Source organism: Zingiber officinale, chromosome 5A (genome assembly GCF_018446385.1).
Source record: "Zingiber officinale cultivar Zhangliang chromosome 5A, Zo_v1.1, whole genome shotgun sequence".
Classification (NCBI taxonomy): Eukaryota; Viridiplantae; Streptophyta; class Magnoliopsida; order Zingiberales; family Zingiberaceae; genus Zingiber; species Zingiber officinale.
The window spans coordinates 97721342-97748279 of NC_055994.1; the positions used below are offsets into that span (position 1 = coordinate 97721342).

The 26938-nt window shown below is 37.8% G+C and overlaps 4 protein-coding genes across 6 annotated transcripts; 1 reads left to right on the top strand and 3 right to left on the bottom strand.

Moving 5' to 3' along the window:
- Positions 1–2408: 2408 nt before the first annotated feature.
- LOC121981147 (golgin candidate 5-like) lies at positions 2409–9269 on the bottom strand. The gene is made up of 10 exons (XM_042533521.1): positions 9202–9269; positions 9016–9081; positions 5953–6051; positions 5658–5876; positions 4201–4288; positions 3857–4083; positions 3240–3299; positions 3035–3148; positions 2752–2826; positions 2409–2673 (listed from the first exon to the last, which is right to left on the bottom strand). Exons 1-10 carry the CDS (start codon positions 9259–9261, stop codon positions 2638–2640), a joined length of 1044 nt encoding a protein of 347 aa, XP_042389455.1. The 5' UTR covers positions 9262–9269; the 3' UTR covers positions 2409–2637.
- A 2649-nt stretch (positions 9270–11918) lies between these two features.
- On the bottom strand, positions 11919–13304 carry LOC121981148 (transcription factor MYBS3-like). 2 transcript variants are annotated; one of them, XM_042533524.1, is made up of 3 exons: positions 12849–13304; positions 12497–12690; positions 11919–12419 (listed from the first exon to the last, which is right to left on the bottom strand). In XM_042533524.1, exons 1-3 carry the CDS (start codon positions 13120–13122, stop codon positions 12153–12155), a joined length of 735 nt encoding a protein of 244 aa, XP_042389458.1. In that variant the 5' UTR covers positions 13123–13304; the 3' UTR covers positions 11919–12152. The 2 variants fall into 2 exon arrangements, with proteins under 2 accessions (XP_042389458.1, XP_042389457.1); XM_042533523.1 differs by having other exon boundaries at positions 12494–12690; positions 12849–13298.
- A 2691-nt stretch (positions 13305–15995) lies between these two features.
- Positions 15996–21572, bottom strand: LOC121981149 (inactive protein kinase SELMODRAFT_444075-like). Of its 2 annotated transcripts, XR_006111746.1 has the most exons (10): positions 20398–21572; positions 19618–19772; positions 19446–19540; positions 18253–19280; positions 17501–17661; positions 17183–17259; positions 16965–17112; positions 16688–16837; positions 16336–16592; positions 15996–16111 (listed from the first exon to the last, which is right to left on the bottom strand). XR_006111746.1 is itself a non-coding variant. In XM_042533525.1 (9 exons), the coding sequence occupies exons 1-9, from the start codon at positions 20582–20584 to the stop codon at positions 16410–16412; spliced, it is 2184 nt and encodes a 727-aa protein (XP_042389459.1). In that variant the 5' UTR covers positions 20585–21572; the 3' UTR covers positions 16230–16409. The 2 variants fall into 2 exon arrangements, 1 of the variants encoding a protein (XP_042389459.1); XM_042533525.1 differs by lacking the exon at positions 15996–16111 and having other exon boundaries at positions 16230–16592.
- A 671-nt stretch (positions 21573–22243) lies between these two features.
- LOC121981150 lies at positions 22244–24773 on the top strand. Its single transcript, XM_042533526.1, has 3 exons — positions 22244–22393; positions 22526–22710; positions 24388–24773. Exons 2-3 carry the CDS (start codon positions 22529–22531, stop codon positions 24572–24574), a joined length of 369 nt encoding a protein of 122 aa, XP_042389460.1. The 5' UTR covers positions 22244–22393; positions 22526–22528; the 3' UTR covers positions 24575–24773.
- Positions 24774–26938: the final 2165 nt, after the last annotated feature.

The window sequence follows — 26938 nt, forward strand, 5'->3', positions numbered from 1 at the left end:
GCTGCTTAAAAAAAACAATCAAAGGAGAGAAGGAAGAGAAGGATGAAATTTGATGTCTATAAACTTAAGAAAAAAGATAATAATATTGTTCTTGCTATGAGAAAAAACAAGAAGAGAAAGAGAAAAGAGGAGGAATTGAACCTCGCTATTAATGGACTTTTTGAAAGATGAAAACAAAATTATTATACAGTGGAAAAGAGGAAGTCAGAAAAGAGAATTTTTTTTTTTGTTAGGACAAAAAAAACATAAGAAAGGAAAATAGGGGAGAAAGAAGATTCTAAGAAAGCTAAAGAGATCACAGACGTGGCCGGACAGAAAGCCCGAGAAAAGGCGACACCGATGAAGGAGGTGTCACAGGATGGACTTGAACCCGTTAAGGAGAAAGCGAAGGAAGCGTGGAGTCACTAAATTTGTAGGGAAAGGGGGGCTAGTGATACAAGGACGTCGGCGGCGGAGTGACAACAAGAACTTTTTTTTTTTTTACGGCGATAAGGCCGATGGTGGGCTGCCTTTGAACGACAATGCCTCCTCTGGCCACAGCAACAGGTGAACAGTAGAAAAGATGCGATAGCGGTGAATCCCGTTGGCATCAGCGGCAGAGAAAGGAGAAGAAAGCTAAGGTTTTTTTTAAACCATGAGAAAAGGAAACGCGGAAGAAAGGAGAAAAAGAAAGAAATTTTTTTTTAAAAAAAATTGTTGTTAAGCTTAACGCTGTGATACCATATTGACGATAGAATTCACACATATTATTAATGATAGCATATGGTATATATAAATACCATTACAAGTGAAAATAGGAAAATGCATAAATTAGGAAAACAATAAGTATTTCCTAATAATAATTATTTTCTAATAACGAGGAAACAAATAACTATTTTCTAATAATAATTATTCCCTAATAACTAGGAAATAAATAACTATTTACTTATAATGATTATTTCCTAATAGTTCGGCTTGCGAGCGGCTCGTGAACAATCGAACAAAATAGTATAGGTTTGAATTCGGCTCAAAAAAATATTCGAACATGTTCGAGTTCGGGTCGAATTCGATAATTTCGAATACGAATCGAATATTTTTCAAACCGGCTCAATTCATTTGCACCCTTAGGTCAAACCACCATTAATTTCTCTTTTTCATGTGTGTATTTGCACTTGTCATCTAGCATTGTTGGAGGACCACAACAAACAAAGCTTACACCCTCATAATCAAGGTGATTCCTTATTTTAGGGGGGCAAGTTTCGGGAGGTTTAAGGTGGCAAATTTGAGCATCTATCTTATTTGAATTAATCCTACAGACGGTGATTTGGTAGTGTGAATACCAACAAATAATGTTAGAGAATTAGAGCAGACTCAACCCCCACAATAGGGACTAATAAGGTTAGTTTCTGCAATAAGAAGCAGCATTTCAACACCATTATATGATTGAGGCATACAGGGCAATATTAGGAGAACAGGCTACGCAAAAGCTATGCATGAATGTGTCCCCAAACCCTAGGCATAAGCAATCATATGAATGCGATCTAAATGATGAAAAAAGTGTAAAGTTGATTTAACTTCCATAGCTCTTTCGTCGAGAATAGGATTCTGTTGAAAGCAGTGTAGAGAGAGAATGACATAATCCAAGAGAAGCGGAAGAAGATAGAAACTAAAAGGATTCAGCTTTCATTGAAATGCAAGGGGAAAAGACCTTTTTCATGTTGTAGATGCGGGGCATGCGGTACTTCTCAGCCAGACGAGCCCTCTTAGCGGCCGAGTTCTACTTCTCGGGCACCGCCTCGCAAACGACAGTTCGCACCGCCCCGGCGGCTCCGCACTGCGCTTCTCCACCGCACTTAAGAGACCTCGGGAATCAGTAGTACTCGTCAGTGCCGCTGGAACAAGAACAGATAGGAAGGAGAAGAACGGAATGTTACCTGCGAAGAGAACTCGGCAATGAAGGCGAAGGTGATCGGCGGAGAGGGATGCCAGCACATCTGCGGGTATATTTCTCTTTAATTAATAAACTAATTTTAAAATCAAACTTCCATTTAATTTTCGGATAAACCAATTTTTTATAATGGCAGTAGCAATTTCACTGAGAATAGATATGTCCATTTAAACTTGCATTTTGATAGCATTCATATTCTAATCATTTTCATTTTAAAATGTATATGAGAATTTTACATTAACATGCAATTTGTACACACTCGCATACTAATAATGTTTAAGCAATTCACATAGTTCCAAGTAAACATAATTCTACCTATAATTTTTATATAACATTTTTAAATCAATCATCCATTAAAAAAAATTCATCCTTAAATTTGCCAAAATTAGAAACTTGATCCATGCGTAGGAAATTACTGCTGGCATAATGTAATATCGATTTACGTAAAAAGAGGCATTGATTCGCATTGCTCTTCAGTTCATCAACAACAAAACTCCAAAAAGTATTATTTCACATATACGAAGTGATAAAGATATACGGCAATTCAACTTCACATTCCATTCTGAATTCGTTACATCGTATACCACTACAGCAAATACAAAGAAGGGGCCGACCAAGAGAGTTGATTACAATTCGAAAGGCAGTCAAAATTTTGTATCACCAAACAGATCGATCACGTTCAGCAACGGATGCGTATTTGCAGCGTATCGCTAGTTCACACCAACTGATGAGGTTACTCTCTGAAGCTGTTGTGGTAGGTGCAATTAGAATTACAGAGGAATTGTTTATACTCAGGCAAGAATTGACTACTGAACTAGATTTACCCTGTTCACAAGCAAATCCACTTGTTCTCGGTACATCTCCTTCAGGTCGATGATATCGGCTCGAAGTTCCTCCAACTGCAGAAGGTACAAGATCAAAAACATTTATGCTGAAATCCAATTATCTGAATCGAGATAGATTTTTCTTCCCAAACAAGGAATATAGAACACTCTCACTCTTGCTAAAGTAAATAAAGTAAAAATGTTGTCCACTTTCCATCTTGCTACAATAGGAAAACCTTAAAGTTGTAATTTTGATCAAAGGTGATAGATCGAGGCTTCATACCTCTTCATCACGTTCACCCATAAGTTCCAGTGCCGCTGAATGCCTTCGTCGCAAGGCTTCTAACTCTGCTCTTAACCCAGGTAAAGCTGCAGCTTCTGCTCTCAGCTTTTCACACTGCTTATGACAGCGATCAAGATTGTTATCAGGAATCATGCAATAGAAAAGTTATTGTGTAACTAAAAATAATAGTACTGTGAAAGACAACCTCCTCTGTCATTTTGACTAGTTCTTCAGCGAGAGAATCACGAATAGCTTCCAAAGAAGCCTACAAATATGATCCAAGACAGATTAAATAGGTCCATAAGGGAAGAGAAATACACATAGGAAGTATGTGGGTTTCGTCCAGTCATAGGCAGAAATTGAGAAGTTGTGTCTTAGATATGTTGAACATGAAAAGCAGGAAACAGAAATATGATTAAAAAAACAACAAAAAAGCAGACCCATCTATACAAGGCAAGAGAATACTAAAATCTAGGACGAGTGTTTCAAACATACAATTTTAATGCATTATTCTTTGATGGTTTCAATGTTCCATACATATATCTATGTTTCTAAATGATATTGCAGATAATCATGATGATTTCCTAATACAATCTTCACTGTCTGCCTATAAAAATGTATCTAAGCATCAATAAGTAGCAAATAGCAACAGAACATGAATGTTGTTGCCAAAGAAATTCATATTTTATCTGACAGACATGTAAGTAGTACAGACGGCAACTACATTGAGAATCTTTTAAGTCAAAGTTTTATTAGGCATACAAATTAGCTATTTACCAAAGGAATGCATACTTTTACCAACCAGTGTGAGTATTCTCATACCAAGCGTGAAATGTATGATGCAAGTTCACCATCCTTCTGGCGTAATGATGCTTCATAAGTACTATGTGTCATGCTCTTCAGGAAATATGGAGAAACCATTGCTTCCCCAGAGTGCCTTTTCTCTGAGAAAGGGTTATCTGATGAGTCCAAAGACGCTTGCAAGAAAAAGCTTTCTTCCATACTACTGGAGCTCCCAGCAGTTGAAAGCTTCCTAATCTGTAAGTTTTCTGCACAAGTACCAAAAGAATAAAATAGACTTAAAACAATTATATTGAAATAATAAGCTTTAATTAGGGGAAATACAATTAAAACAATTGAGCAAGAAAAAACTATAGTAGATATACTGGTTGAATTTTGATTTGCAACTGGAATCGATTCATGAGAAATAGTTTTTTCCAGTTCATCTTTGGCAGCTCTTACCCTTTCGAGCTCCTGAAATAAAGTCAAAATCCAAACATCAGGAAAAAAAACTGCACGCTGATCTGTAAAACATATAGGTGAAATGATCACCAGTAAGTCATATACCAGAAAGCTCCTCTGAATTATTTAGTAAGCTCATGCTTCCAGTAAAAGTTTAGGCAATCAGTTTTATAAAATATTATATGATAAGTAGGCTGATTTAAATTAAAAGTCCAACTTGAAGAGAAAAAGACAACGGAAGTATAGTTACTAAGCACAAGCCACTCCACAGTGAATATAAGCATCACAGCTATCAGGTATATGGACATATCCACGCATTGTCATCATCTTTTTGTCCCAACATTTTAGGTTTGATTGGATCTTATCCCTCATTGATAAGCAAAGTTATATCACTAGCAATATTTAAATTGACTTATCTATAGTCAGTTTAACCAACCAAAACACGAAACTTGTCGAGACACTAGGACACAAACCAAGTCACATCTTCTTTGTGTGTGGTTTGTCCAAAATGAGTCGAGGTGCCTTTTGCCTTCAGAATATGAAGTGAAATCCTAACAACAATAAGATCCTCTTCTTTACCTCAGTATTTCTTATCCTCATTTCTCTTCTTGGTTTACACTGACATGATCTCACGCAGGCCAAGGATTGTTACCCCACATTGAAAATTGAACAAAACATTAAACCTTGCTCCAGTCTACCTTTATGCTTTCCACCTTTGACTCTAAGCCAACCAACTATATGGCCATCTTGGCATTTTTATTTCTGCTAAATTGATTTTCAGGTGTTGTCGGCGTTCACATGTAAGGTCAGTAAAAAGCAATTTCTATAATTTGTTAGAAAATGCAGCAACCAAAAGACATTGCATTTTATCAGTCTCATTTGTATCATTTTTTTTTTAAGTGTTTAAACATCAGTATTAAATTTGATGGTAAAATGAGAGAAAAATAGATGGAGATAGTATGAACATATTTAAATACAAGCACTACATTATAGGATTAGAAGAGTGGAATGAGCAAGAGGGTAGATGAAGACTAAAGAAAATATTAGTGTAATAAATAATTTTATTGATTTGAATATTACTAGTAATATTGTCTTGAACAAGGTTCAATAAAGTCATAAGAATGATGTAGCCAAACCCAAATGCTAAGAAGAAATGTGGCTTGATGGTGACGCTGACGCTTAAAAATCAGTAGTTAAACAACTTAAAGCAATAACAACCATATGAGATTGCACTGGATGCATCAGTGTCACCATCAAGCCATCAGTATTGCAAAGACATGAATCATTTAAATAAATTGTTAATCTTGACTTCCAACTGACTCGATTCATTTCTTTGCAATACTGAAGGAAAAGTATGATAATAGACCACAATAAGAATTACCTTTTCCAAAAGTTCTCTGTGAACCACCTCATCCTGTAACTCCCTTCTGTGTTTATTTCTTATCTCCTTGAGTTCTTCTTCAAATTGCTTGGCACGGCCCTCTTGAGTAGCAGCTTCTTCTATTGCTGCTAGATATTCTTGTCTGCTTTCAGATGCCCTTTGCCTTTCCTTTTCAAGTGACCTACTTAGTTGTGTCTGCTCTGTTCTGATACAGGCAATCTAAACATTTGACCATAATAATTGGCTTATTTATTGGAAAAAAAGAAAGAATAGTAGCTTAAAAAATGATGCAAACCTGAGTCTCAAGAACAGTAATCCGAGATAAGTTTTGAGATAGGCGTTCATTTAGGGTTCGTTCCTTTTCTTCTGCAGCTGCAGCTTTGGCTTCTGCCTCCTGTCAATTATAACCAGAAATTATAATAAGCTTTGCTGCTGGGTCGGGGATGCAGCATGAAAATTCACACCAAAAATACTAGAATAACTCATCTCATTGAAGAGAAAAGGATTTAACACGATCAGTTCTTCGTTAAAAAATATGACCAACTTATCCAAAAAATCAAAAATACTTTTAGGTGTTTGGAAACAACTAAAATTTTCGATATTAAAGGACTTATACATGATCAGTGCTTCATAAAAATATGGCCTACTAATCCCAAAAAAATTAAAAACTTTTAAATGTCTGGAAACAACTAAAGTTTTTAATAAAGGTTTTAAAGAATTTATAAACACTGCATGTGTTATTCTCCTCAATAAAGCAAAACTTAACTCAAAGCAAGTTGTTAGCACTTTCTTCGGTCGTTTTTTCTGTTGTTTGCCTCGTGAAGTTTCTTGAATATGATTTATTTGTTATCCATTCTTAGATGCCCTTCCAATGAATGAGGAACCAGCATAATTTCTTTCAGATTTTAATTTTTGTAGTTCAGCATTTGCTTTGTTCTCCTAACAATGTCTCAGAAAATACTATGCTTGATCTAGCAGTGTTTGTGGCTACCCTGGGAAAAGTCAACATGAAAGACAGATTTGCATATCTCCTGGTAATTTAGCATATTCACTAATTTAAAAATTGAATTAACAGTTAAATAAGTGTTAGTAAATTAAATAAATATGATAAGGTTCAATTTTTCTGATAATAAGACTGAACGTAAATGCTTTCGTCAGACTTCCTAAGGGATTTCTAGGGCTAATGAATATGTAGATATTCTTTATATTGTTGCCTTTGAGTCTATAGGATGTATCAACGTATTTTTTTTTTATAATAATCATTACAAAGAAACCATATAATATTCAAAGGAGTTTTAAACTAAAAAATTACAATAAATGAACATAGATCATAGATGTTTTAATAACTATTCTAAACAATTATTTCAATTTTATTCCTATATTTATCTTTTGTTGTTGATTCTTTCGAGTCCTTGAGGTAGTGTTATAACTTGGGCAAAAGGGCTCCCTGATGAAAGTTGATTACTAGTATACTGGTTTTCAATAAAGCTGAATATTCAATTAAGTATCCTGCAGTTTCATAAGAGACCAAGTTAACAAGGGCTTATTTAAAGTGCGGTCGAGGGGCTCATTTAAGGTCAAATCATCAATTAAGGAATGCATTAAGAAAGAATCTTCCATAAAAAACAGGGGTATTTGTTATAATATATCTAATAATGATTGTTATTATTTTTAGGAAGGTGACCTGATGTTTTTTAGACATCAGATAACATGATAAAAAGTGAGAGTTTCTACAATCTATGGAACTATATGGATACAAAGGGTAATCATTCTTTAAAGTTATTTGGGTGATTGGTTCTAGTTCTCATAAATTTAGATTTGCCTTGCATTTTGATTTTAGCATCACAACTAGTATCTGTCTCTCATCTCTCGACATGTCAACCTCAAGTTATTAATAAGCAACGATGCCTGTAAAACAAAAGTATAACACACTAGGCTATGATACAAAAATGATAATTGTATTATTTCTTTTTTGAATGGTCAAGGATAACTAAACTACATAGGATAACTTATAAGATTTATTTATTTTTAATGATAGATGATGGTCAAATAGTTTGTAGTCAATTCCTTTAATGGGATGTTGTGACAGCCTGTAAGTGGTGGTCTATAATGGAGGTGTGGTCCTTGCTGTTGGAGGAGGTTGAGGCAATGCATTTAGTCAACCTGCAATGTCCAAAGCTCAGTCACAGAATGGTAAGATGGTAACACGATAGACATTGAAACGACTCATGCAGATCCACAAAGTGGGAAGGCTGGAGGTGGCCACAGTTGTGCATTTGTGGTATGGTGGTCAACTGATTGGCAGAGTTGAACGTGTCATACAGGAAAATCTGATAGCAAGGTGGAGGTTCAACCAGTAGGATTGAGATGCAGATGATACAGGGAAGGACCAGAAGTGCTTTTATATCATGAGTGGTGAAAGATGATCACCAATAGACTATGTCACAGGGATTTTACCAAGAAGGGAGGTTAGCCTCAAGCGTGGTGGTGAGCAATAGTGAGCATTGAGACAGCATCCCACAATGCAGGTTGGAGGGATCAGTGAGGTTGGTTGGCAGAATACAAGCTTTGGCCTCCCACAGAGTGCTCGATGTCCACACATTGAGAAGAATCAGATCGAGCTTGAGATAAATAGAAGGGGCTGTTGCTCAGGCTCAAATCAAAAAAAGGAAGTCTAAAGCTGTTCATGAGAGAAACATATGCCATCAATTGAGGAAAACTTAGTGGAAGGGATTGGAACGATTTTGTAACAAATCAAGAATTCAAATCTTATCCCAATTGATACAAAACAATTTCGCACCACAATTTCTTGAACTCAACTCAGCAAGGAGACCAAGGAAGAAAAAATGTATCAACTAAATAAGATCTAATAGATAAGATCTGTAACCCTTTTATAGACTCGAAGCATGACTTGTTCTTCGAAAAAAGGACCTAATCATCCTAAAATTTTCTAACAAAACAACTAAAATTTTTAAACGCGGTTTTCTACATTAGTTGGTCTACCAGGAAAATAATTTGTCACACCTTCAACAAAAAACTTTCTCATCAAGATAAAAAGACATCCATCTAAAAAGCACTATCTATGTGTTTGACTACCATAATTGGTTTTGATGTCTATAACGAGAAGCAAGAGCTAGTAAGATATCCAACAAGTACCACCTACGGGTTTTCCATATGTCTGCAAAGTTCTTAAAAACTTATATTTTAAACCAAAGATGTATTGTTCTAATATCCTCCTGTTCTGTAGTACAATCTCATTGGAGGAAATCCTTCCAAAGCATGTATTCAGAATCCCTAAAATAATTTTAAAAAAAATTCATAGTTCAAGTTGGAGGCATTAGAAATGTTTAATGATAACCTGCAAGCGAGAGTTTAGTGCATTTTCCACGCCAGCCCAGGCTTCAGCTCTTCTTGCAGCGGTCTCCTGTTAAAGTTGAAGTTAATGAAAATTAGAAAACTTCAGCTACAAAGAGTCACAGTTTGTAGTGAAAAAAACATGAACAAAACAAACAAGTGAGCAAGAAAAATCCAAAATGAAATTAACCTGCATAGCTTCAATCTGTCTTAGAAGTGGTCGAGTTGACTCAGGAACTTGAGTGATCATTTCAGTGTAGCGGCAATCAATTCTCTAAAATTGTAATAATTGTAATAGAACTAATTACGCTAATACAGTAATCTATAATTGCACCAATAAATGAACGAGCATGCAATAAACTTTAATAACAGTAAGGGTTAAGAAATTGTGTATCTCCGGTCAAAGCGTCGGACGTGCCGACTGTCTTTAGAGAATTAATTGCCGCCCACGGTGCAGGTCCCAAAATCCTCCCAAGATCCGACAATCGCCGCGCCGTAGGTGCACTCCAAACGACCGCACTGTGACTCAACCTCGCATCGCTAACCAAGCCTCGTAACTCATAAAGAAGAAGAAGAAGAAAGCAAAGGAGAAGGAATGCTTTGCTTCCGGAGTGAATTGAGAAGGAAGTGAGAAGTGTATTTATACACTTGCGCAGGAGGGACGACACTGCTTCCAAATCCGCCAAAATAAACCGCCGCCCGTGAGCGAGGGCCCACGGCCGATTTTGCAACCTCGCTAATCGCGCACGTGACGCCCGGTTTATGGATTGGCCCGAACCCCAATCCACTGACGGCTTGGCCCATGATGCGCAGGTCCTCTTATCATTGCTAAGCAAGGATGGAAGGGCTTCCTATATAAGCCCTTCCAAGCTTCTCCACTTAGCAATGTGGGACTAAAAACACTCCAAAAAAAATGCTTTGAATTTTTAAAACAAAATTCAACAAACTTTTCAATATCTAAACATGACTTTTATATATATCACAATCTAAGACTCAAATAAAGAAAAGAAATTACAATTGACATCTTAATCTTGTAAAGAAAAGAAATTGATTTTTGTGCCTCCTACAACAAGCACATGCTTTTCTCCTTAACGTCCGTCTCTCCTTGCATAAATGTAAATACTGCTCCTAGCCTCTTACATTGTTCATCATCTGCTCCACTACTCAGATCTTTGATCAATATTTGATTCCTTTTCTGCTTTCTAATATTTGACCTCTTCTCTTTTCCATCTTCTTGTACTGAGAGTAAAATATTTGTTGAGAATGATTTCTGAGTTGGAATCGACAAAATGAGCAAGATTGTAATGAGATCTTAGCCGTTTTTGCAAGAAATCAGCCAATTCATCTGACTCTTTTCAGTCTGCCTGATATAAGGCGCGTTTACATTATTTTTACCAGTTACTCTGGTGTATCTCAGAGAGAATGTCTGAAGATGTTTATCTTCATGACCAAAACTACATCGGCCTTTGATGATTGTGCCAGGTCCGGCCAATTTTGTCAACTGTGCCACCGTTTGGCCTCTCTTTGTATTGAATATTTCTGCCAATTAGATTTTTGATCAATCTCTAGTGCAACATTATCAAATGGTATATACACGGTCCATCATGTTATTGAGCATACAGATCAATGAATTCATGAAACATAAGTCTTTGTTGAAGTAACTGATTTTTTTTTTTTTGCTAATACTCATCCTAGTTAATCCTATAAAGTTTTCACATATCAGTGTCCTAGATTTTGAAGAAGACAATCAAAATCTTTATTTCATTCACTTGTTGCTGATTTTATGGAAGCTAAGGCACTATAGGAAGAAGAATTGCTGGGTTGTAACTGAAAGACAATACTGCAGATGCGATGTCATTGTCAATGTCAATGCAAATGTGGAGCATGTTCTCCATAATGTGCACGATGGATGGGCTGACCTAGTGCTTGCCAATCAAATTCCTGTGTGCATGAATTCCCTTCATGGTTAAGGGAAAAAAAAATAGTCATCCAATTTCTTATGTGGCCTTGATAAATCTCTTGCAATATCCTGATATCCGTGGCCTAGTTTTGTTTTATCTGTGACAACAGTGAGTATCTGATTATCTTTCAGACATGAGACATGAATTGTATTAAGTAGGATAACTAGGCGATCATATTAGTGAAGTATGATTAACTCAAACTACAAGAGAAATACTTAAGAGGGAGACAAATCAAAGGAATCTTCCAGGTCTCTGAGTTTGAGATCTATATTAGACTGTCATTCAATAGTTGAGTTTCATCAAAAACCTGTACCGAGCAGTAGGAGCCTGTAATGGGTGTACAAACGCAGGCACGTAAATCCAACCAATTAAAGTGAACGTAAAGATGTCCCATGCACCAACAACCCAATTTGACAAGGATGAGAGAGAACCAACCTTTGTTTTTTCTTCTTTTTGATAATCTTAGTGTTCAACTCTGTTCCTTGATCAGCTTGATGGGTACATGCTGAATAAGAAGACTGGTAAGAAATTATTCTCTCTGAAGGGAGATTTGTCTGACTTTTTTCTTATTGGTACGTACCATATTATTTAACTGATGTAATTAATTCTAAATACAGTCTAATTTGTTTAGATGTTCTTTCCTTGAGGATGGCATTTGTTTTCCCTTGTCAGGCCATCTCATTTGCTTAAATGGATTAATTTGCTTAATTAAAGAGTGTATGGAACCTAATTATGACCTTTTCCCTGTGCAGTGTGCTAAAGAAATGAGAACATTGTTTTTTATATTCTCAATATTTGAAGAAGGAATTTGAAAAGCTTAAAAATGTCTCCTAAACAAAGATAAAATATGTGTTTCCCAATGGGCATATTAAGAAGATTTGCATTTAATTTGTTTTTCAGAAAAAGTCTCTTCGTTGACTTTTTCAGTGAATTTTGGCACAGCAGATCACTTGAAAGATAAAATTATATTACTCAAATAAAAGTTCATCATATATATAATAACTTGACAGATTACTTTCATACATTTGTAAATAGCTTCTCCCACAAACTGTACTAATTTCAGCAAGACAAGTTAAACAATCATCACCTTATCTGAAAGTGATCCAGATAACGCTGGTTAAGCTTCATTTACATGATTCCTTAGCAACACTGGTTGATCTAGGCATCCACCAAGACTCAGTTAACTAACTCTTATGGTTCCAATGCATAGATTTCTAGGTGATGAGTTACTCAGATTCGACCTTGAACTAGAAATTCTGAGCTCCAAATCTAGATGTGAAAGTTGATCATGAGCATTTTCGATCGAGTCGACGTATGAATTGGATATCTGATGAAGACATGAAGGCAGATGGATTGTTTCTTGCTCTTTGCTTGATGAATTCAGATCTACTGCAGCAGCCTCAGTAGCTTTGTCACTCGGCAAGGAAGTATTTTCACACGTTGCAACCTGAAATGCAAATGAGAGTGAGAGTCAAACATAGTGTATTCTGGATCGAAAACCATGAGTAGAGAAAAGATTACCACATCGAAAAGACTCGATCTGCGCCTCTTTTTGTTGAGGCTGTTTTGCCTGAGAAAGTATTTCTGAGCATGGCTAGCCACTTGTGTGGGGGTCCTTGTGGTAACAAAGTTCCTCGAGATGCCTCTCCAATCTCCTTTTCCGAGCTTCTCTAGTCCCATAAGGAATAATCTGTGTTCTTCCTCAGTCCATGAAACTCCTACTCACCACAGAGAAAAAGATTGTTTGCACATAAACATGTCATCAAGATGCTAAGTTTTTGTACTTCCTGATATGTACAACTTTTTTTTAAGCTTGGCTTGTTTTGTATACCATCGCATCGCAATTGAGACAGCTGAATGTAAGGCAATGACTCACCTTTCTTCCTCTCGTGTGTTTGGCCACCGAGACCATCGGAGAGATAGCCGTTAGACGTCTTCTCATAGGCTTCATCAAGCGAACCAAGCGACGACGTTGAAGGGGAAGCTGAAGGAGCACAAGGGTAATTGTAGGAGAGGCACTCCATGCTAAAGCTCTTCTCAAGCTGCACCCCAAATAGCCTCACTCCACCTCCCCCAGCCATGCCTCTTGTGCTGATACAAGTCCTGGAGTTGTGGCCATAGAAACCACAATGAGAGCATTTCCTCGCCATTTCTCAGTCCAAGGATTTAATTTGTCACTCACAAGGCTACAAGAAGCACAAGCTAAATACTAGTGAATGGAAAGGCCAATCAATGAGGGAGTAATTGAAGGTCAAGGTCTCCTTGTGGACAAGTTTGGCATGAGGCTATGTCACCATAAAGGACACACGCAATTGCATGTCTATGCGCGAGTACTAGTATCTTCTAGTGTCCCTTAAAGAGTATCTTATGCCTTCAGTGATGGATGCAGTCATAAGTTGCTTCAGAGTTCAACAATTAAAAAATATTCTTCCATGAATCATGTTCTGAATTCTTGTAAGCATGACTCAAGAAGCATTTTTCTTTTTTCAATAGCAAGTTGTGCAATAATTTACAGAAACACAGAGCATCCTCAAGTGGAATATCAGATAGGTAAAACACCTTTGAAAAAGGAGGAAGTACTTTTGGATGTTGAAGAGGCACCATGATGTTGGATTTGATGTTTTGGTTGCATTTGTTTATGGGTGCTTTAATGATCAGAGCTTCCTATCAACTCTTGGATAGTGATGCATATGGCTGGTTTCATGGCTGAATATAAGAAAAACAATGCAAGTACTATAATAGTGTGTTTGTGTTGTCGCAAACGAAGAAATTTAACTCGAATACGATAAAAGGCACCAAACTAGACAAATTCTTCTTTTTTTTCCTTTGCAAACTTGGCTAGCTTAAACCTCGTCCCACTTAAACCGCTTGGTCTCACTTAATCACTTCCTCTAATAGTTTGGTAAGAATTGATATTTTGAAAGTATTTTTTTAATCAAATTCAAAAATTATTATTCACTAAAACCAAGCACTTTGATTAGAATTGATATATAACTAGAGCTTCTACCTAATCCATGGTACCAAGTTCCTTAATCCACAAGCCTTTAATTACATTTTTAAAATCAAAAGTCTTTAATCATTATAAAAACTGATAGTTTGCAATTGACACAGAATCCTCAACTCTCAGTGGATATTACTGTTGCCTACGTCAGTCAATCCAAAGATTTTTGGAGCCTTTTACCTTTCTTTTTTTATCCCTTTCAACATAATTTCTTGGATTTTCTTAAACCAAATCTTATCTAAATCTGCACTATAACATATTACAATCTTTGAGTTTGGGATGCAACTGAGGAAGTTATATCTGACACATAACACTTCGCCTTTTCTTTTCTTTTCTTTCTTACCAGAATTTCTGAAGTGCTTTATTATCTGAATGGATTCTATTCCATCAGATTAATTACTTCCATTAGCACTTAATCAGAAACCGTTGTGTTGTTATCTCTTATAAATAGTAAGAAGCATGTTCTATAGTAGTTTAAGATGCAAAAGAAATTCCCTCCCCTGTCATCTTCTAGTTAAGATTTGTCGTTAAATCTCTACCCTCTCGTCCTCTCCTTTCAACGCCAAGTTTCCTCTAGGTTGTTGTCGTTGTTGTTGCGGTGAGTTTGCAATCAAAATAAGTATGATTACAAACAGTAAAAGCTTCAAATTAGGACGGTCTGTTTTAATTATCAGTCAAATTTTAGGCTTCAATCAGTGTTGGCTGAATCTTTAAAAAGTGCAATAATTGGCATCAGGAGACAAAATATAATGAAACCATTCATTGTTGATAGCCATCCATCATCTGATTGTGAAGGATACAGAAAACAAAAGATAAGATATAAAAATGAACAACAATGACACTGTGTGAGAAGAAATAAATGCTTATCCTATTTGTGTTGGTCAATGGCAATTAAAGGAATCTGCACCACTAAGCAAACAAAATGGCATCATCCTCCATTTGCTATCACCCATCTGTTAAAAGAAGGATATGCCGATTCTTTAAGATATAAGTTGAGAATCCCATTTGAAAAGCCAATCTAGATAATATATGATAAGCAATCCCATTCACATGCACTGTCTTCAGAAATGTTCTTGCTAATTGCATGGCAAAGTTATCATATTTTGGAGGCATCTCAAGGAACCTTTGTTGGTACTAAGAGGATTTATGGTAGAGATTGTTCTATCATCACTTGCAAAATCTTCTTTACAAGTCTTTTACAACCTCCAATGTGTTCTCATGATATCTTTTAAGCTCTACTAAACTATGATGAAAATCATCTAAAAAGATTAATATGTTTAGCACTTCATGTAATAATGCAGGCAGAGGTGATCATAAAACACATTGCAAACTGATCGCTTTAACGATGTCATTGATAAATTCCTTTCTTTTGGGGGAACAATGGCAATGGCTCAATGTGCTGATCTATTGAGCTGTTATTGCTACATGACGACCAAGTCCATGCACAAGTTGACTGGGCCTGAACTTAGTTTATGTCATACGTCATGCCCGACACCACACATATATCAACTTAGCCTATATCTAACCCGATCAACTTATTTTTGCTTCTCCATATGAATACTCATATGAAGATTGATAGTAACATCAAAGTTAACTCAATCAAACTCTTTCTAGACCTGAAGTTTCACTGTACCTTATTCATAGTGATTTAACTAATCCAACACAAACATCTTCGTTGGAACTTTTGCAATAACAGAGATGTTAACATGATGTAAAATCCGTTACTTTGAATTGAAGTAAGAAAAAAAATTGATATGCATTGCCTCTGCATTTCTCCTGAGTATTAAAATCGAATGGCTGCACCTTTGTTACCTCTGCTGTGGCCCCATTTATGTTTGACAAGGTCTGTGCCTTGTGATGATGATGCCCTGTCCACTGGCATTTTGCTCATCTGGTCCATACACAGAAGTGTACTATGTAGGTCATGATGAACTTATGTTTCCTTGTAATAAGTGGTTTCCTCACAGTGCCAAATTATGAGCTAGCAATGGTCCCACCATATATATATATATTGATTTTTTAACTATCTTGCAGTCTTTTCTGCTACATGTAATTTTGTCTCAGATGATGTGTGGTTTGTCCCCATATCCTTGTTTTCTTTACCTTTGATCCTTCCTTGTGTTCATCTGTCAACCATGCTGTAGAAATGAATGCCAATAATTAAACAGCTTCAACCAGACATATGACAAAAGAAAGCGTGCATTGATGTGCTAACATGAAAATGACAAGTGAAACCAAAAACTTGGAATGAAGAACTGACGGCAAACTGATATCATCTGGTAAATTAAACATAGAATCCAAACACAAAATCTTTTCTGATATCCCAACAAGATCACTAAAGAGAAAAAAGATAGGTAGATACCAGTGATATCTTCTACTATACACTGGAAGCCTACATTATCTCATAAAGGGCATTAAAACAGGAGGTTTGGTGTGTCAAAATCTTCTCATTCTGTTCTCCCTTGTTGCGTCACAAGACGATCTTAAATTATCGTAGTTAGGAGCTTTTTGCCATGGCCGGGCAGATTGCATTCGAGCCCTGCTGTTTCCGTTACCGTATCCTGGTGATGATGCATAATTTGGTTCCATAACCATGTCGCTTTCCAGTATCCGAAGAACCTTTTGTATGATATTGGAGAAGTGTCAAAGTATCAGAAAAGAATACATGGCTATTCTGCTGTATCCTGACAATTTTACTTAAATGAATTGTATACCTGTGACATGCGAGGTCTGGCTCGAGGATCATACCTAATACAAAGTGACGCTGCGTGCAACATTGAATGGACTTCATGTTCACAATATTGCTTACCTAAGCGGGGATCGATAAGCTCATCCATTTCACAAACTGCTAGCAGCGGACGAGCCTGCTCAGAAAATGATGCAAATTACTGATACTAGAACGAGATCATAGAGCCATTGGATTGGTTATAAAACAATCTATAGGCAAACCAATAAGTGACTGACTAAATGCACATACACTTGGGTACTAACCCATTCAATGAGGCACTGCTGCCCCCTTGGTCGGTTAATATCAATTGCTTTGCGGCCTGTCACAAGCTCCATCAGCACTACTCCAAAAGAATATACATCAGCTTTTTCTGTGATTTGACCAGTCTGGGCATATTCTGGGGCTAAAAACCTACAGCAAACACCAAATTATTCAAACTGTTGTGGATTAGAAAAACAAGGGTATGTCTAACAAGTGTTACCCGAAGGTGCCTAGCACTCTTGTTTCCTCACCAAGATCACCATTTGGCTGCCATCTTGCTAAACCAAAATCTCCAACCTTCAAGAATAATATATGAAAATGATCATGAACAACATTTCACACTTTTGGGTTGTTTTGCCAAAAGAATTTCATGCTTAACTTGCGATATGTTATGTTTCCGAATAGTTATTTAATGGAGGTAACTTTTTCTTGATATGAATGTGGACAAGGATATCATATTAAATCTAAGATAGAGTTTTAGTTAAATCCATGGCTTAAAGCAAGGAAGGTTGGGAGATCGAGTTCATGTTTTTTTTACCAGTGGTTCAAATTCATGAGTAATAAGAATGTTGTTTGGTCTCATGTCGCGGTGGACTATGCAACCAACTCTGCACTCTTCATGGAGGTATCTTAAACCACGAGCAGCTCCCACAGCAATCTTTTGCCTAGAAGCCCATTCAAGTGGTTCTCTATTACGACCTGAAAGAATCAGTACAATAGTGTAAGGTAGATGCAACATTGATTAAATATAAGCCTTCAACCACTACAAGGCAATCAGTGATTTGCATTGTAAAGGACAATATATACTTATGAACCTTTGTCCCCAGCAGCATATGCTCTACGTACAAACTAAGTTAATAAGGACAAAGTCACTAGTGATAACATTGGAACACATATCAGCAATTCTATACTGGTTTGCTATCAAAGAATTTCTCAGTCTCCACTATATTCTTTCTATGTTTAAATAAAACAGGATTTCTGATTCTTCTACAAAAGCAAAACAAGAAAATAATGTTGGATGTTCAGCCAATTCTGTTTCAAAATATAAAGGCCATTGTTAATAACATAAATCAAGGCAGCAGTGTACAAACAAAGGCTCACTTCAATTATGTTTGTTCGATTTACTGGCATGCAAGATGTGTTGTTCAATTTAACTCAGGGATTTTTTTTTCCAAAAAAAATGGATAAGGAAATGAGTTGATGAGATGTAATTCTTCATTTATATACCTGTAACAGCAGTTAAAACTAGAAACCATAACCTAGGACATTAATTGCAATGTGCAACTTTACCATAGAGATGAGAATCCAACGAGCCATTGCAGATGTATTCATAAACAAGCAATCTTCTACCATCTTCGACACAGAATCCAATTAGCATCACCACATTGCGATGCTGTGCGCAGCTAAGAACTTCCACCTCCGAGCAGAATTCTTGATCTCCCTGAGAGCTAGCTGGTTTGTGTTGCTTAACAGCAATTGCCTGACCATCAGGCAATACCCCTCGGTGCACAGATCCGAACCCACCTTCTGCCAAGAAATTTGCTTGTGAAAACCCATCAGTAGCAAGTTCCAGCTCAGAGTAACTGAACCACCTTGGCGGTTTTCCAAAAACTGGGGCCTTCTTCTGACATATTGAACACAGGGGTGGTGGCACTTGAAGTGCATTAGTAGGCAATAGCATGGTATCTCTGACATTGCCACTGAAACTAAACTCCATTTTGTCAGAAAATGAGCTAATTGCAGATTCTCTACTATGTTTGGGGAATCTCTTCAACAATGTCTTATTGGAGGCTATATGGACATCTTTTTTGAGCTTGAATGCTACTTCCTCAATATCTCTAGAAGACTGTTGTCTCACACCAACGATCTCCTTCAACCATAGCTGAAAGTCTATCCTTGAAGGGCTCACAATCTCATTATCCGAACCAGAGCTTGAAACATCCAAATTCGGCATTTCTTTTCGTTTCATCTCCTCTTTCTTAAGAATGCTAAAATTTTGGGGGAGAAGAAAAGGAGAAGTTCCAGGATCAGAACTTGAAGCCGAGGATGTTCCAGGTTCAGTAGTAGTAAACGAAGTCGCCATTTCAGGGCTGCTAGTGGGTGTCACAACCAGACCTGAATTGACAGCATCTTTTGTATTTGTAGTCGTCTTCTCAGCTGACGCGCTAAAATTAGCAAGCATTTGCAAAGGCAATTGGGGCTGTTCCTTCGGAGATGTAAAAAGATTCAATCGGAGAAATATTGGTTGGGAATGCCTCACAGCCACAATGTTACATTGTAGTTCCTCCATGCATCGTTTCTCTTCATGGTTCAGTTGTCTGTGCAATACATATAAAAGAAGGCAATGAACACCAAAACAACAATTTATGTCTATATATTTATATAAAATTTAAGATTTGATCCAATCCACAATTACCAATCAACTAGGGAAAAAACAATCAGTATTAACTAACACTTAGATCCACTACAAATCAGAACATTACTTGTCCAATACGACCCACTTTGCCTGAATTTGCTTGGATTCGACAGCAACTGCACCACAAGGTGATCCAGAGACAATTTTTATCTTGATGTTTATCTACAAGAGAAAACAAACAAAACTGTAGTAAGAAAAGAGGTGAGAAGAATGAGGCAGCTGCAGCTTTAGCAAATTACCTTATTTGAATCATAAACATCATGAAGTTGAAGCATCATCTGAGAACAAGAATCAGTGATATCACATTTTTGCTCTGTCGTAGCTCCAGGTTGTGGCTTCCTGTGACTACTAGCACAGTCCCCTGAAAATCTGGGAATCCCCCATAATCTTCTGCCTGAAGAAGAAAAAATGAATTTAAAGTAACTCCTGGATTATAAAGAAAATTGAATTTTTCAAGACTCAAAGAAGAACCCAGATCATCAGAAAATAGAATAAAAGTTTGTTAAAGGCATAGTCTTCTTTGCCTAACTACATTGTTGATCTTTTCATCCTAAGGGAACCCAGCCTCAGCTTCTTGTAGATACATGTGAAGCAATTTACTGGACAAAAACGCTTCCTTTAGAAGAAAATTCTCCACAAGAACAACAATATTGCATAAACTTGAATGGAGAGAGAAGAAATAAAAAAAAAAAAAGTTTAAGCTCTTTACAAATAATTCATTTATCTTCGCATAGATCAGGCAGAAGTGGAGGAGGGAAATTTGAGCCTCTAGATTTTAGCTCAAGTAAGATAATGTAAATTCTTCCTTTTTTTTCCATCTAAACTATTTTCTTGACGATAACATCCATACCAATGGAATGAATGCCTTCTTCAGAGCTAATCTTAAGCAGAGCAGTAAGGAACCAACTACATTCAAAGCAGCTATCTAGGTTAGAGACAAAGATATAAGCACTTTGCTTGATAAACCAGTAGGAACCAGAACTACCAGAGAAGATTAAACGTTGAGAGAAGAATGTTACCAGAATTGTGTGGTGAAACCACAACGATGAGAGTGATGCAGTCACCAGGCTGAACAACATGCTTCAGAGCCCACACTAGTGCTGTCTTTTGGATTTCTTTCGACGCCTTGACGCCGACGACTATGTTCGTGGGATCATCAAGGACCTCATCGGTCTTCCCACGCTTCGGCTGCTGGCTGGTGCTCATCTCCGCCGGAAGGAATTTAGAAAGAGATTCACAACCAAACCATGGCTTTCAAACCCAGCTCAAACTACAGACGAAGACAGGTGAAGGACAAGAAGGCAGGCAAGTGGCTCCCATATCCAATATTACAAGCATTTGAACCACCCTTTCCTTTTTATCCAATAGATTAAAGCATCCACAAGCAAACAAACAACGGCAGACGTTAATAACCTCCCAAGATAAACGTAATCACTGTGTTCGTGATGTGTTAGATAAAGACAACGTTTTAGCCCTTTTTATATCCATCGCTCTGTGCATTATCTTTTACCTCAGTGGTACCAGACTACCAGGAGCCCCTTTTTAACATCTTTTTGGCCTCCAGTCCTGCTCTGCCGTGACTTTCTGTCCAAAGATGGGATCTTTTCTGGGACAGGGAGAGGAGTTTGCAAAACCACTGCTGTCTGTCGACGCGCACGCTTAGCTAGCGAGGGAAACACTGTGCAAAAGTGAGCGCTGTTACCTCGCACAGTAGCAGGCTCCTCGAGCTTTCAAATCGACAAACTTCGACGAGCTTCTTCGAGCCTTCAAATCACGCATCCGTCCAGACGATTCATGTGAGCGATCATGGCTTCCACGATACCCCCATCATCTCTTACACTAGCTGGAGATGAAAGTGTGCAGGAAACTAAAGAAACAAAGAAAATTTGCTTCCAACTGTTCTTCGGAACTTCGCAAAAACACACCTCCACTCATCGAGAGCCTTAAAGCTCCAACATTGAACTCCATAAACGCAGTGCAAGAATCAGATCCGAACACGGCATTCCCTTTCCTCTCCGCCAACGCCTCAGGAGCAGTAGAACAGGCACAAAACACCCAAATCCAAGCAAGTGAGACGCCCCCGAATCAAGAGAAAGATCTCGTAATACAGATCACCCAATAAAGCTCCCTCCCAAATCGTCTCCCGTCGACGTTTCCTTTTCCTCCGAGTTCGTCTACCAGATAACCAGACCACCGTCCCACAGTTTTAACAAACCACCCCTCCCTTTTCTATTTAATTACCATAATACCCTTCCTCCTAGTGGATCCGACGGCGCCGCAGCGGCGTTACGCTTATGTATCGGCGGGGCCGACACGTTACGACCGAGCGCGCAAAACGATGCCGATACTGCGGCAGTGCATCCTTCGCCGTTTTCAAACGACACACCGACCAGCTAACGTGAAAGACGAAGAAGCTGCAACAAACAAACTCCTTCAACTCAGCATCGAGTTGCAGCGAAGGATCGATGCATCATGCATAAGGAAGGGTGGAAGAAAGGCACAGCTCGCCTCCGCATGCAGCACTGCACTGAGACGCCATCAATGCCATAAATCATTCATGCATGATTGAGTTCGAGGGAATAACTTTGATTGGCCAAGACTGTTGGCCCAATTCAGTGGTCAGCTGTGGGTGTTAAGAACGGGCCAGAGATTCGCCATGGAAGGGCATCAAGCATTGAATTCCATCAGTTATTGAGGGGCAGTGAATGCTTTCCTGCATGCCCTGGCCAGGCCAAACTGCTCATTGTACTTGCAATAATGCAACGAACATTAACAATGTAACAACTGTATTTTTTAGTTGGGCTGTCGAAAGCCCAATTATCATGGCAAAGGGCCGGCCCAAATTGTTGACCGAGGCCCAATAGGTAAATGGTGGAACCGAGTGAGATTGAGCTCGGCATCCAATTTAAGGGGACGTCCTCGACCGATCTCCCTTCCCATTCTCCATCTCTTCCAGGGATTTCTTCGCGCTTCCGATCGATCGGAGGTTTTCTCGTCGGTTCGTAAGATCCGAGGGTACTTCTCTTCCAGATCCTTTCGGCAATTTGAATCCCTCTGAACTTTTTGGATTGGTTGAAGATTTGGGCTTTCGGGGATTGGGGCTGCATATCGCTTCTGATCTAGCGGGACTTGATCTTGTTTCCGCAGGTGATGGCGTCGAGGCTCCACCAACTTCGGTCGAAGGCTGGTCAGGCTTCGGAGTTCATCGCCAAGCACGGGGGCGCTTACTACAAGGAGCTGCTGGAGAAGAACAAGCAGTACATCGTTCAGCCACCCACGATCGAGGCATGTCAGGATCTGTCGAAAAAGCTGTTCTATACTCGACTTGCAAGGTTAGAAGTCTTACTTTGGGTTCTATATTGTGTATTTCACTCATTTTTAGGGCGTAATAGGTAACACTTGGTCCTTGACCTATGTGATTGCATGCTAATATGAGAGTTCTTGAGAGATTGAGTTTGAGCATGCACTCAAGTAAAAAATTTAAGTTTCCATCCAGGAGTAAATATTTCAAAACGTTTACTTTATGTAAAAGGTAAGCATTTCCTTGAAACTTTGGGTGGTAAAAAAATTGTGTGAAAAGATAGGAAAACTATTGAGAGGTTGATTTGAATTGCTCATCTCTATATGTGAGGCCTAGGGAAAGAACGGGGGAAATGGAGAGAACTAGAGATATTCTTATTACAAATGGGAACTTTTCTCTTTCTTTTTTTTTTCTTTGGTTTGAACAAAATTGGTTCAAGAAATTGGAGCTTCATCCATGAATGCTGATCTCAGTGTGCAGGGAAATTATTCTCATGATATGTAAATCTCGTAAATGTTTTTTCTAGTATGAATATTTTGTATGTTTACTTATTGCTCTAGGATCTGAAGCATCTGTTATTTCTTTCTTTTTGCTATCAAAATTGTAGATTTTATTAAAATAGCAACCAAGTTATGGGTAACTGGTACAACCATTATTTTGACAAAAATATTGGGTAATTTTTTGCTTCAAATTAAAATTCAGGCTTATTTTGCTTTAATAATAGTTTAACTCAAGATGTTCTGCTTCTATTTGGATTTTTAATGGATATAAAATCTTCAATAAGCTTGTTCCTTAGGAGCATGATCTAAAATATGCCTGTTGTTGATCCATGTATCATACCTGATAGAATGTTTTTTATCCAAAATTAAATTTGAAACCTTGACGTGAGGAAGAGGGCACTTCTCCGATAGCAGATCCTCTGGTTAGTTCGAACTCGTACACTTCTTATACCCTCCCAACGCATGTTTGACACTTGACACTAGTATCAGTACTCTTAGTCGAACAACGATATCCATGTGAAAAATTTCAAGAAAATGAATTTGCTCACCTCCATACCTATGTTGAATATTGTTAATCTATAATTGAGCTAAACTCCAGGGTCTTGGATACTCCTTTGTCACCATGACTGCTGTTAATCCTTAGATGCTGATGTATTCTTTATTGGAGTGTGCTCGATGTTTTTGTCTAGTATGTCACCTGATGTTTGACATTTTCACCATCTTCTCAGGTCTTAATTCCTGTAAAGGTTGCTTGTTTTTGCAAAGCGTGATTCCTATGAAGGGCCACTCCATAAAAATTCCTACGGAGTACAATCGTCCTACCGAGCCCAAAACATTCACTGCCCTCTATATCTTTAATTAAACCTGGCAGCTTTAATTAATTTGGACCAACGGCTGAAGAAGGATTCTCCATAGGGATTCCTATGCAGGGTCCTCCTATCGAAATTGCACTCGCACTTGGTCTTGCAAATAAGTATTTACAACGTCACATTACAGCTTAAGTCAAGTGGAAGGCGCTATATAGAAATTGTATTTGATTTTGCAAACAAGTAGTTACATTTTTTTTCAGATGCTTCCCTCTTTAAGGGTCTGAGGCTATGCTTTTGAACTCTTGCATAACCATGTCTTGTAGGGCTTTGTCTCAAAAGCATTTAATTTTAATTCCATAAACTGCAGTCATAAAAATAATGATGCCTTTCTTTCTACAGCATTCCCGGTCGTTGTGAATCCTTCTGGAAGGAGCTTGATGGGGTGAAACACATATGGCAAAACAGGAAGGAGCTCAAGGTCGAAGATGCTGGCATTGCTGCTCTGTTTGGGCTGGAGTTATATGCATGGTTCTGTGTCGGCGAGATAGTTGGAAGAGGATGTACTTTCACTGGCTACTATGTCTAAGGAGTCAGCATCCATCTGAATTCCTTTAGTTTTCCTGCATTCCGGTTTGATCAATCTTCTCGCCTTTTTCCCTACTTGCAAAATTTTGTTCACCATAGAATTTTTAAGCTGGCAATCAGCGAGACAAGCATAGTTTCCTTGCATTAAATAATCAATTGACATGCTCTCGTCAATCAGTGACTTGACTTTTTTGCTTGAACGTTATGTGCTTCAAATCTCACTCAATAATCTGAGCAACAACAAAGTCATCTATGAAAGCTACAACATATCATTCATCGATGAAACATTAGATAAAGAAACATGCCCTCCCTCTACATGTATGTACTATCATTATGCCAAAAGATGATTATGGTCAATTCTGACGTTCCTCACAGTTTCTCCTAAAGTTATGAGAAGGGAGGTAAATCATGGGATCAGTTTATAGCCAATTGTCAAGTGGCTAAAGGGTAGAAGGATTTTTTTTTCCCAAGAGCATGTGTCTATCTAGAATTGATCCCGTATCTCATTATAGTAAATCTATCACCCTTTAACCAATTGGGCACCACTTCTATCATATTCATTATAACATTGGAGAGTGATAAAAGCGACACAACAGCAAGTTGATCAGCTAAAGCATGGAGAATGCTTTTGCTAATGGATGCAAAAACAACTCTTCAGCAAAACGTTCGAGTCAAAGACGAATGAAATGAGTCATTGTTCATTGACTTGAAACTTGCTATCCCTTCATTAAGACCTAAATGTGGAGTTTTCATCAAAATAGAAAAAAGATGAATAGATCATTGACATTGTGCAATTTCTATGCAACTTTTCTTTAGATTTCATGTTGTTAAAACAGGTAGCTTCTCCTTCTCTGACTAAGGAAATCATGACATGTGAAATGTATTACTTTTCCTGAAGTCTTCTCAAAATTGATGTTCACTTTCCAGTTCCTAAAGTGGATAGTTCACAGCCTTCCTAAGCATTGGGGAATTCTATTCCTCATGCCAGAACAGATCTTGTGTTTGGATAGTTTCACTAGACAGAACTGTAATAAAGTTGGTACCTGAAAATTAATACGTTGTTGCATTAATTAATCATAGTACTGTTAAAACTAAATGATAACATTTGATTAAAATAAATGAGTGTGCCAAAACTGAATGATGGTATATGTGAATTACTTATGCAATAAGTAAATAATGATACTTGTTTGGGTTGCACAAATGGTCAGTAGGATTGCTAGAGAGGGAGATGTTGTTCTTGGTGTATAGTGGAATCTCCATGTCGCTCTTCAATGCCCACTAGCTTTCTCCATCAACAAGTGCACAAACCATGGTTCCTTACGGCATATCGATTAGGAGGCAGAGAATTTAGGTGTCATTGTCTTCCTCAAAAGTCCATTGCATCGACAAAGTTTGGCCATGAGACGAGGCATCCATACTAGATTTGACTCGTACAATTCAATCTGATGTAAATGCGGGATAAATTCCAATGTTTTATTCATTCAAAAACTTTCCACTAGAGGTCATGAGTCTAAATTTGACGGCCAAAAATTAGGGGTTCGAATTTATAGAATAACAATAGTCACTTAAAGTAAGAGGAAGAATTTAAATGTCACTCCACATCTCTTTCATTTCAGTTGCAGAGTGGAAAAAATCTGATTCTTTTCCTTCCTTTTGATTATTCCTCTAGTGGTTCCCTGCTTTACTTCATTTTATTGGTGACACTATCACCTCGGCTGCCGGGCCCGTGCAAGCAGTATCCTAACATCGCTCAAGGGGATTAGTGAGGTCTACCGGGAGTCAGTGGGGCCCATTCAACTTTAATCACATTGGGACACTGACGGCATAGACGGGGTTGAATTTTCTTCCATGGGGGCTATGCTTTACCCCATTCTAGATATCATGCAATATTACTATATATCCAGTGGAACATATAATAGAATATATAGATTGCTTTGGGTTGAAGATTATTATTGATAATTTTGATTATCTATTTAAGATTATCAATAAAAATTTAATTTAATTTATGTAATGAGTGATTCTTCATAATGGAGTATACCCACCGTATCAATAAATGAGGAATATCGAAATACTTTGGAAGTGTAAGGTTTTCCACGATTCTAGCTTTAGTATTTTTTTTTTCAAAATTATCCTCTAATTTTTTCACGATCCGTGCCCCTTGTCTTCATGGTCACCTCTTTCATTACAGTTCGGATCCTCTGTTCCGAAACTTCTCTGTCCCCGTGTCTCCTTGTCGATCGGACGGATCATATTGGGATAGAGGATCCGAACTGCTTTCATTGCCTCCCTCGGTACTAACCGGGTTAGCTGTTCCAACCCTAGTGCCTGCTCATCCTTTGCATCATCGGCACCTAGGAACCTTGGG